The sequence below is a fragment of the Neovison vison genome, chromosome 2 (assembly GCF_020171115.1).
Source record: "Neovison vison isolate M4711 chromosome 2, ASM_NN_V1, whole genome shotgun sequence".
Taxonomy (NCBI): Eukaryota; Metazoa; Chordata; class Mammalia; order Carnivora; family Mustelidae; genus Neogale; species Neogale vison.
This window is the reverse complement of record NC_058092.1, coordinates 28,493,290-28,504,769: the sequence shown is the minus strand read 5'-3', so window position 1 is coordinate 28,504,769 and position 11,480 is coordinate 28,493,290. Positions and strand designations below refer to the sequence as shown.

At 56.4% G+C, this 11,480-nt stretch overlaps 1 protein-coding gene across 3 annotated transcripts in view; it reads left to right on the top strand.

Annotated features, from left to right (window-relative positions):
• The first annotated feature begins 752 nt into the window (after positions 1-752).
• The window catches only part of GRIK3 (glutamate ionotropic receptor kainate type subunit 3), a 225,983-nt gene continuing 215,255 nt past the window's right edge, over positions 753-11,480 (top strand). For all 3 annotated transcript variants that reach the window (XM_044237822.1, XM_044237821.1, XM_044237820.1), the window contains exon 1: positions 753-867. In XM_044237822.1, the coding sequence (XP_044093757.1) occupies positions 753-867 (115 nt within the window). The remainder of the gene's footprint in view (positions 868-11,480) is intronic.

Below are 11,480 nucleotides of genomic sequence, written 5' to 3'. Positions count from 1 at the left end.
CGCCCAGCTCGCGGTGCCAGCTCTCTTGCTCCACGCCCGGCTCCCAGGCTCCGTGCCCTCGCAGATGAAGGGACTGGGGGCGGCAGGGCGGATGGGGACATCTGGGAAGCGAGGAGAGTCCTCGTTCTCCGGGCGTCCCCCTAAACCGGGTCCAGGGTCCCCTTCCCCGCCCCCTGCGCAGGTGTGAGCGCGCGAGTGTACGCCTCGGCGGGCGTGAGTGTGAAGTGTGTGTGCGCGGGGGAGTGCGCGGAGGGAGCGCGGGCGGCGGGCGGCGCGGGAGGCGGGAGGCAGGGCGCGGGGAGGGGGCTGGGAGGGAGTGTGTGCGCGCGTGCAACTCCACTCCGGGGCTTTGTGCGAGCCCGGGCTATAGCATTGGCGGCGGCTGGAGGAGGAGCGGCCGGAGAGGCGTGCAGCCCGCCCGCCAGCGCCCGGCAGCCAGGGCAGGTGGGAGCCCGCGCGGGAGCCGAGCCGAAGCGAGCCGGAGCGGAGTCCGAGCGGAGCCCGGGCGGAGCCCAAGAGCCTCGCTCGCGGGCGGCCCGTGGGCGGCAGCCGGGCGGGGCGGGCGCCGGCGGGGCGGCCCCCCAGTAAGATGAGCGCGGCGCCGCGGGGCGCCCCCCACTCACAGCGGCGCTCCGGAGCCGGGCAGCTGGGCCAGGCGGCGCCTCGGGGGCTGCTGCGCGCCCGCGCCTAGAGCTGCCGCCCCAGGGAGCCCGCCACGGCCGCGCCCCGGGCACGCTCGGCGGCGCCCAACGATGACCGCTCCCTGGCGGCGCCTCCGGAGTCTGGTTTGGGAATACTGGGCCGGGCTCCTCGTGTGCGCCTTCTGGATCCCGGACTCACGCGGGATGCCCCACGTCATCCGGATCGGTAAGGGCTCCCTGGAGCCGCGGGTCTCTGTGCGACCGGGCGGAGGCGGGAATGGGGGGGGCCAATGAACGCGATCCCAAGAGATTTTCCCGATCTCTCCGGGCAGCCGGGGCCAGGTGACCACCGGCAGCTCAACCCGGTGAGGACAAAGTTCCAAAGCCGGGGTCACGGGGCATTACTTAGTGGGGGAGGAGGCTGCTGGGCCGAGGCGGGCGAGGGGCCCTTGGCCCGCTAGTGAGAGGCCAGACCCGGCTGAGAGTAGCGAAGCGTTCCAGCCCCAACCCGAGTGGCGGGCGCATTCCCCCGCGACTGCCAGCACGACCGGCCGCAGACCGAGTTCTGGGACCCGGTTTCCCCGCGGAGCGGGAACCCTGGGGAAGGCGCCAACTTCTCTTGCCTTCTGGCTCCCCGCAGACCCCTCGCCCCCACCGAGGACACGGCTCCAGCGGCCGCGGCGGGGACGCGGGCGACGGCTTCGCAGGACGGGGGCATTGGGTCTCCTCTCCCGGCGGCCGCCCACGTCCTCGGGGGCCCCATCCGGCCAGATAGCTTGGGGCAGAGTAGGGGCAGCCCCCCGCCGGTCGCTCCTGCGGTCGCCCGCGGCTGGGGGGAAGGGAGCGACCGAGCCTAGCCGCCGCGGCAGGGAAGGCGGCGGGAGGGATGCGAGCGGCTTTGAAAGTTAGCCGAAATCCCTCCGCAGCTGGCGGCGGCTGGCGGGGCTGCGCGCGGCTTTCCGGGGCTTCCGCGTCTCCGCTCTCTTCTCTTACTCAGGGCTTTAACTTTGTTGTGGCCGCCCCAGGCGCCCTGTAGGCAGCGCTCTGGGCAGTGCGGGGGGCCGTGCGGGGGACCCTCCGGTGCGAGGCCCGTGTCCGCCAGGGCTGGGCCCGGCCTGGCCACGCGGGAGCCTCGGCCACGCAGGGCCTGCGCCCGCCGCCAGACCGGACACTTGGGCCGCCTGGGTTCTCGAGGCGCCACCACCACTTCTGGCCCCGGGCGGGCCGAGCTCTGCTGAGCCAGGGCCACCTTCCTCCCTTGTGGCTCTTCTCCGGGCGCGGACTGCTAGAGGCTTGAGGGAGTGCAGGGAACCAAGGTGGGGCTTCGTTTCGGTACTTGAGGTTTTCCTAGGAGGCGGTCAGGAATCTGGGGATGGGGGTCTGTCTTCGTGGCTTGCTCTTGGGCCCCACAATCTCTTGAACTCAACATCGGGTTGGGGGTACAGCGCAGTTCCCAAGCGCTGCCCACGCTGGTGTCTTTCAATCCATGCCGACCGGACTGGCAGACTCAGATCCAACCCCGAGGCAGAGGAGTCCAGGCACGGGGCTCTGGGGACAACCCTCAGGGTCAGGCTTAACCCTTTGCAGTTCAGGCTGCTCTTGCAAGCCAAAAAACAAAACAAAACAAAACAAACAAAAAAACAAAAACAAGCAAAAAACCCCCACCGTCCTCTGTCTCAGTTCTTTTGCCTGCTCCAGCTCCCAGTCTGGTCACCATTCCAGGGGCAAAGCAGTCCCTTAGTAGTGGGCCAACACTTCTTTTATTCCATCCTTCCTTCCCTGTTTTTAGGGTGCCCTTGGGAGGAGGGAGGGGAGACCAAAAGGTGCTGTGTGCCCATCCCACGCATTGCAGGTTCCTCTTCTGTGGTTCTTCCCTCTGCAGGGGGAGTGGGGGGAGCTGGCTATGCTGTAGCCCTGCCTCAGGGATGGAGGTCTTTTGAGGGCCTGGGAAGTCAGGAGCAGATGAGGACAGCCCCTAAGGATGAGCCAAGGAGGGGCAGAATGATGTATCCTTACCTGCCCCCTCTTACTGTGAAATTGACTTGCACTGGGGGCTCCTCCCTGCTCTGAGGGGAAGCCCCAGCCTGCCTGCCCTTTCTTGGGTTCAGCTTGTAATAATGCAATTAAGGATGGCAAAGCCCTCCTCTCTTCTAATCTTCTTCGTATTAAGCCCCAGGATTAATTAGCATGTCGGCCCAAGCCATTTATATCTGAGAGCCCTGCCCCATTTGATTCCCAGCCCGAGGACTGGGGTGCTGTGCAGATGCCAAACGTGACCGCCGGAGCTGTGCCAGCTTGGATGGAGGATGGGAAGGCTCTAAGGCCTCTGGGCTTCTCTGGAGCTTCCTGGGGAGCTGAACTCCCATCGTTCTGAGCCTAGGCTGGAGCCTTAGCTGGAGCCAGGGAACCGCAGTGGACATGGTGTTTGCATGTGGACATGGTGCTTGCACACACACACACACACACACACACACAAAATTGTATGCCGAAACCCAAACATACCGCCTTGGCTGGGTCTGACACCATCCTTCCTTTTCTGATCCACTCATGGGATTCCAGGGCTCTGGCTGGGGCTTCAGGAATTGAGGTTCTGGAAATTGGACTCCGGAGCATGCTGGGTGCTTCTGGTTCTCCAGATGGGTGCCTGAGCCCCCTGTGCCTGAGCCTCCAGCAGGCAGGCATCCCTGAACACCAGCCTGGAAGTGGGTTTTCCTGCAGGTGTCTGAGGGGCTCTCTGGGCCAGGGAGCAGCGTACCCGCCCCTCTCTTTGTGCCGTTTTTTGGGGGCTGAAATTTCCTCTTAGACAAGGAGATGGATAGCTCAGCAGTGTGACAGAGTGTTCAAACAATCCATCTTGAATAGATGAATTGCATTGCTCTGTCTTTTTGTAATTGTGTCTATCAGAGGGAGAGGTCAAGGCATTGATTGCTTGGATGGTTTGCAAGTAACAAAGGAGAGCGAGGGAGAGAGCGAGGGAGAGAGAGTAATTGGATTGTAGTCTGCGGGAAAAAATGATCATTGATTATTTTTTATGAATATGTGGAAGATGTATCTGCGTGTGATTATCAAGTGTTGCTCATTGAAGGTTTTCAAGGCATATTGTTCAGCATTTTATTATTACTGTTATCATCGTTATTATTGTTGAGATGGATTCTGGTCTTAACTCATGGAAAGCAGTTTAATGTACAGGTCCTCTCAGCCAGACGGGCTTTACTGACCTCACGTGGGAACCTGGATCTCCTGGTTACGTGACCTAGAAGCTGAAGCGGAGGGGCCCTAGGGTGGAAGCTAGGAGGCCTGGGTTTCCTGCTCTGTCTTCTGCCCATTTACTAAGCCATTTTGGTCAAATCACACTGTTCTCCCCAGCATCAAGCCTCAGTTGCTTCATCTGTTACCCGTTGGGTTGGCTGTGACAGTTTGAGGTATTCTGTGGCTTTGAAGTACGTCTGACAGCAGACTGGTCGGGACTGCCCTGTCCGTGACATTGTAGGTTTCGTGGTTCCCTGAGGCGCCCTCGTGTTATATGCACACTGTAGGATCGAGGGCCAGCTTGGGACTTGAAAAGGGAACCAGACAGTGGAGGCAGCAGCTGGGAAACTCTAGTGGATGATGATGCTCTCTAGCCAGGCAGGGGGAGGTTCAGAGCCAAGTGACTGCAGAGACATAAAGCAGGTGTATGTGTTGGGGTGGGGGTGGCAGGGAAGGGCTGACTTAGCCTGAGAATGTCCGAGCATCCACAGACAGAGCAGGACAGATGAGCCTCGAGCCCCACGCCTGGGCTGGGGAGCCCAGTGGGCAAGCGCAGCAGTCTGTCCCTAGGGAATGAGATCCCATCCCCCGAGTTCCCCCCACCAGCCCCGTCCACTGTCCACATCTTCTGCGCTCAGTTCACCCACATGGTCCTGAACGTTCATCTCCTGAGTTTGGGAGCCCTGTGTAAAACAATGAGGAATTTCTCACTGTGACTGGTGATGCGCTGAGACATTGCCGCCTTGTAGGAGCAGACAGGAGCTGAATGAAGATCAATAGGGCTTTCCCCCCTGGAAGTAAATAGCTTCAGACAAGACCTGGGAGTGGCCCGAGGGGCCTTGGAAAGCATTAACTTGAGGAATTTCTGCCTCCACTTTACAGCCCAACCACTCCTGTCAGCCCGGGCTTCCCTCCTCCTCCAAGCTGGAGTTTAATTTCTTCTTGATGCCTGCCTCGCACTGCGCTAAACAGTCTTTCGACGTCAGGATGATCTGGGGTTTTTGGAGGTGGCTTATGCAGGGCGAGTCAGGCATTGTGTCCTGCCTGGGCTCTTCCAAGGTCACTTGCATCCCCCTGTTGCTGGCATGACAGCTGACTTCAGAAGTCCAACTCGCTGTGCTATTTTGAAAGGGCTTTGAGGGGCAGCTCTTTGTCCCCCACCCCTTCAGAAAGGCAAGGCTGCTTAGCTGCTTTTAGGATCCTTGTGGGGCTTGTGAGCCTCCCTGAGTCCCTGTGTTCCACAGACTCTCTGTGTTCCGGCTCTCGGAAACAAAGTCCCCCCGAGGAAGAAGCACAGAGTCTCCTGTGGATGTCAGAAGTCTCCCTCCTCTTAGGGCTGGGCTCCAAGGCCGTATACAGGGGAGGTGGCCCGAGGCTGCTTGGGGTGCCCTTTTGGAAGGAGACTCGGTTGTGCTCAGCAACTCGGTTTGTTTATGATCTGCTGAGGCCACACTTCCTCCATCCCATGACAGACAGCTGCCCCTGCCTCCTGGGGCTTGAGCCTGAGCCCCACCTGGTTTTCTCCAGACCCTCTAGAGGGACAGTGGAGAAACTAGAGCCAGGGCTCCATTTGACTGGGCAGCAGCAGCAGCAGAGAAGAGCCTGGAGCGCTCCAGGCCCTGCCCAGCAACAATGAGAAGCGAAGTTCCAGGAGCAGGATTTGTCCTCCTGAGGCCAGTGTGACTGGACTGGAGCTCTGCATGGATGGAGGGGCCCTAGGGCCAGGTGCACACAGCGTCGGGGACTCCTGGGCTGGAGTAGCCCTTCTCCCAGGTGCCAGTTCCCCCTCAGCAGCACCAGGGGGCAGTGTGCCTGTGTTGAGGTCTCGGTGTGTGTCTCCTGCCTGGGGCCCCACCTGGGGCTGGAGCGACATCACATCACACACAACAGGGACAAAACGAGGGCTGCAGTTTACAGAGCACTTACAAGTTTCCAGGTACCATGGGGTTCCCAAACTGACCAGCCACGCGAGGGGATATTAAGCATTCAGTAAATGCAGCTGCTGCGATGTTCCCCACCCCCACCCCCGCTCCCCCATCTTACTTAGCCTTCGCTGCCCAGAAGGCATTGTTTCCTTTTTGCAGATGAGGAAACTAAGCTTGGCAAAGTCGCTTACTTACTTGCCTGAGATCACAGGGCCAGAGAGAGAGAGAGAGAGACGCAGGATGGGAACCCCTGGCAGCCTGACTCCAGGTCCTGTGTGTCTGACGGTGTGATTGGAAGTGTGAAAGCACCAGGTGGCAGAGGTGCTGAGCGGAGCTCCCCAGCCCCCATGGCTCTGGGTGCTGCATGTGGCCTCGTAGGGCTGGGCTCTGTCTGGCCTGGGGTTGGAGAGGGCTGTGTGGATTCTGCGACGTTTAACCCTGCCAGTGCTGGTTTGCAGAGTCCCGCTGTCCTTGCGGATGGCCGCGTGGCAGATTTGCTCCGTCTAGAGGAAAAGATGGGTGGTCTTTGCCATCCCTTCCACCAACACACTCATATGGACTCCATCCCACCTTGTTCGGCCTTCTGGACTCTGTCCAACGCTTCAGTTCAAGCCTGAAATGAAGGATGGCCTTTCCCTTGGGGATGGCTGTCCCCCCACCCCCCAACCCCTGCCATAGGAATCCTTCTGCTCTGGGGACTCCTGCCTACTCACTCTCTTGGCAGCCACCAGGCTGTCCTCACAGACATCGTCAGAGCCTTGCGGAAAGGGCCCCATGGCTGTGTCTCCCCCCACCTCCATCCTTCAGCCAGTGAGCTGGCAAGAGCAGGTGGTCGGTGAATTGTTCTTTGTTCTTCCTTTTCCCCTCACCTCCCTTTACCCTCCCCAATCCCAACCCCTCCCCCTTCCAACATCCTTTCCAGGCTAATAGGTTTTATGGTCATTTGATTTTTTTAAAGCAAGAGTCACATTCCGACCTTCTAGATAGAGCCCGCTTGCCAGGGATTGAGACCGGTGGACAGAATGCGGGGCAGGCCCACTGACGCTGGGCTCTGGAACCTGAACTCTCTCCCAGATTCTCTGGGCTGGGTGTGGGCACCTGGGTGCAGCCCTTCTGCCAGGCCACCTCTACAAGAGCAAAGGCAAATTCAAATTTACCTTTCTCGTTCACCATGTTCCTTCTTCCTGGGGGATGCAGGGAGACTGGGGTGATGGTGGCCACCAGGGATGGAGTGGTTCTGAAAGTGGGGGAACACTGCACTGCTGAGAGCCGCTGGAGAGGTGACAGATTTGAAACAGGCACAAGCAGATGGGTCATGTTATTTCCCAGGACCTTGTTTTCCCCATCTGTAAAATGGGGATGATACCATCTGCCTCCCAGAATCAGAGAGGTAGGATGTCTTTGCAGAAGAGATTAAATGCTGCCCAAAGACTGGCCTTTCTTCTTGCTGGTGTTCATGGGGTGTGACAGCAGCATAGGGCCTGGATGAGGGGGAGGTGAGTGAGCAGGCTGGGGGGTTCAGCAGGCTCTCACATAGTGACCCTGGGCCGGTGCCCCTGACTGCAAGAGGGGGCCCTTGCTGAAATATTGTGTCCCTGAGAGCCTTGTGGGCTGGACCAACACCTATGCTTGCTCACGGAGTCTCTGCTTTCTTCTGCTTCTCCCTGTGCCCCAGAGACAAAGTTCTAATAAGAATGGAAGTGTGGAGACTGGGTGGAGGCCCAAGGTGTTGGGTTTGATGACCACAGGTCCTTCTGATCTTGCTTTTGTTAACCTTTGGCCCCATTCTATGGCAGCCATGACCCAGAGCAGCTCAGCACCGCCCCCCACCTGGTTTTATTTCCTTTGGAGTTATGTCTGGGGTCCCCCTGCCTCTGACTATAAGCCTGGCAGTCCCCTCTCCCCAAAGGTCACTCTGCCACTTTCTCCGGCTTGCTTCCTTGGATCTCTCTGTCTTGTTTACCAGGGCTGACCAGCCTTGGCCGGGGTTAGGCTTGTGGGTGTGTCTAGGAATTTCTCCTGGGCATGAGTGTCCTGCCACCCCCATTGGACAAGAAGTTGCTCCAAAGGATAGAAGGGCGCCTCTCCCACCATCACTACCAAGAGGCGGAATGAGTTGTTTTGGAGTCAGATAATATATTTCGTTGGTTCTAAGATGGACTTCCCGCCTCCACCTTCTCACTTCCCTGAAGTCACTGTGTGTCCCATGTCGTAACTGGGATCACATACAGGATTTTTTTCTTTCTTGGCCCCTCAAAACATTAGGGTGCATCTGGGGTTTGGCAAAATGTGGTGGATCTGAGTTAGGCTGTGAGTCTGACATGTCTGCGCCTTGTGATGTTGGGCAAGTCACGTGACCCCAGAGCCTCCATTTCTTCCTCTACGAGGTAGAAATACTACTATTAGGCAGAACCGTATTCAGATGTTTTTGACCTGCAAAAATTTCATATGGTGGAACCTTACAGTATCATCTTCCCAGAGTTAGTGTGAGGATTAACGAAGATAAAGTGTCTAAAGCTGTTTGCACGGTGCCTGATGTTTAATAAATGTTAGGAAAGAAAGGATCCTCTTAGGGTGGGGGCTATGTCTCTGCCATCAGACTATGAGCTCTGAGGCTTACGTACCCTCTGCCTTGGGGCCAACCCTGGTGCCCAGTACTCCGTGCAGCCCAGTACATGGCATTTACCCACTGCTTGCACACCTATGTGTCCCACAGCAGAAATGGTAGGATCTGGCTGCCTGTGACTATTATCCACGGCATTAGGGGGAGAGAGAGAAAGAGGTGCCCTTCAGGATGCTTCTGCATGTTAGCTCCCAGACTCCTCCTGGCTTGCTATTTATCACATACCTGCAGCCCATGGGCATATTTGCAGCCTTTTCGTTGAAATGCATTTTGCATGTGTTCAGAGCTGAGAAGACCCTGGTTGTGGGATGCTCTGTAGGAATTGATCCCGGGGAGTCCTGATCCGTCCTTCTTGGAGATGAAGTTCCATCTTGCATCTTGGGCAGGCGGGTGCAGCCCAGAGAGGGTCTGCGGCTGAAGGCTGGACCTCAGGGGATAGACGCTGCTGTCTCTGCTGGGAGACATCAGGTAATGAGGCCACGGCAAGAGCCGGGGAGGAGAGAGTCCCCATGGTGATCATACAGATCGGAGATAATGAGATGGAGTGAGATCCGGGGGGAGTGGCAGCTTCGACTCCAAATCCTTTGGTGCCATGCTGAATGGTGGCTAAGGAAGGCAGGGGAAAAAAGGGAGCGAGAAGGAGCTAAGATTCTAGTTTGTGTGAAGAGGGTTCCAATCCATAGGAGACAATTAAGTCTTGCGCTATTAAAGGGACGGATGTAGATAGGCTGCTGATGGAAGGGGGTTTATAGAGTTCTCAGAACAACTGCAGGGATGAGCTCTTTAAATATGGGAACGAGGGGGACTTGTGCAAAGCCTTCCTGCATCTGCTTTGCAGAACTGAAATATGCTATTCCAAAAAGCCTGCCCAATTGGGCGGAAAAGCAGGAGCAGGGAGCCAAGGACTTCCCAGGGCTCCACGGCATCACAGCATCACATCTCCTGTCGGTGGTGGAGAATCACAGGATTGAGGCTGAAAAGGACCCCAGGGGTCATTCTAGGCCTCTGGTTCTCAAACATCAGCATGCATCAAAATCACCTGGAGTGCTCGTTAAAATCCAGATTGCTGGGCCCCACCTGCAGAGCTTCTGCTTGGGTGGGTCTGGGAGAGGCCTGGAATTTTACATTTTTAACAGGGCCCCAGATAATGCTGATGATGTTCATCTGTGGCCTACCCTTTGAGGACCACTGTTTTAAGTCACTGCAGGACCCCCCCTCCTTACAGGTGGATCTCTGGTCTCTATTGAATACCACCTGAGGCAGGAAGCTCACTACTTCAGACTCTGTTTTGCTCCTGACTGCAAATATTTTGGCTGATTATCATCTTTGTTGCAAGTTTCCCCCTAAAATTCATCTCCCCGCAGTTCTGGGGAAGGCCACAGAACTTGGATGTTGAGAGTGTAGGTTCGGAGAGCCTGTCTCAGTTTAAACCCTCTTCGTCCTCCAGACTCTGACACTTTGGGTAAGTCACTTAACTTCTTGGCCTTAGCTTTCCTCACCTGACAAATGGGGATAACAATAGATTTGACCTCACGGGGTCGTTGTGAGAATGAATCTGCCTGGCACCAGAGAAGTTGTCCGTGCACTTTCACAGTCCAGTATTGTGGGTCAGTTCGCTGGTTCTGGAATCTGCTAGCCCCTGACTTCAAAGCCTGCTTCCATCATGTACCCCCCTTCCCACCTCGGGTGATCTTGGGCAAATTAATCTCTCATAGTAATGATAATAATAATAATAACAACAATAATAATAGCAACCGCCTCGCAGGGTTGTTGCAAGGCTTAAATGAGTTAATGCTATACAGTGTTTAGACCACAGCCATGGTGAACACTTAACAAATGCTGTCCATTAATCTTATGTTACAATCCCCATGCCCACTGATTCTGGTTCGTGTTTGCTTCCTGTCCCACCATGCAACCCTATGGAAATGTAAAGGCATTTCTCCAAATTAAAATTTTCCAAATTGAAGATGCTCAGTTCTAAAAAAAAAAAAAGTCTTCGTTCTTCCCCCAAAAAAGATGTTCCGTTCTTCCTCCGAGGTGTTGAGAGCTATCCATGGTGCTGCCAGTGAGTCGCACCCAGTGAGTGCACCGCTTCCTGGGGTCTCGGCTGCCACGTCTTCTTGTACAATCCAGACCACCATCTCCAACCTTTCGGCAGTTATTCCGCCTTGCCGAGTTATGCTGAGCTGGTGGTCTCTTAAGATCACCTGGTCTTTTGCACAGGCATCGCTGCTGATCTATAACTTCTCTCATCTCCCCTTTGGCAGTTGATATTTGGAGACTAAAGGCAGGACCTGTCCTTTATCCTCAGTAAATCCTATCATTGAACCTTCAGGCAGTTATTCTCACTTGTTGTTTCTGGACCACCAAAGCCCATTCTGGGCCCTCCATCCTCAGGAGGTAGACATGAATTTCACCCTCTTGGTCCTCCCGCCCCAGGGGTCTGTGGTGGGGGAGAGGCTGAGTGGTTGTGGGCCTACACTACTGTTGGGGCTTGAATCCTGTGCTCTGGGCGGTACAGCTTTTGTGGCTCCCTTTCCGTTCTGTGCCGTTGGAACCTGGGATGAACCCACCTGCCCTCCCTTCAGTTGTGTCTGCCAACAACACGCCAGGCAGGGTATGACCAATGTCAGAGTCTTGGCTTAATTCAGTGATCTTTGGGCCACTATCCTATACTTTAACCAGCTTCAAGCGCCTGGGTGGCTCAGTGGTTTAAGCCGCTGCCTTCGGCTCAGGTCATGATCTCAGGGTCCTGGGATTGAGTCCCACATCGTGCTCTCTGCTCGGCAGGGAGCCTGCTTCCTCCTCTCTCTCTCTGCCTGCCTCTCTGCCTACTTGTGATCTTTCTCTGTCAAATAAATAAATAAATAAAATCTTTAAAAAAAAAACCCCACTAGCTTGCTTTTTGCTTTCAGATCCTTCATCTTCTGGTCTGGTTGGCAGACTCAGACTCTGTCTCTCCTTGCCTTACCCATACTCTCTGCTCCACTCTGCCGAACACCCAGGTCTTCAGGGGTCACTGTGCCTTCCTTCCCACCATGG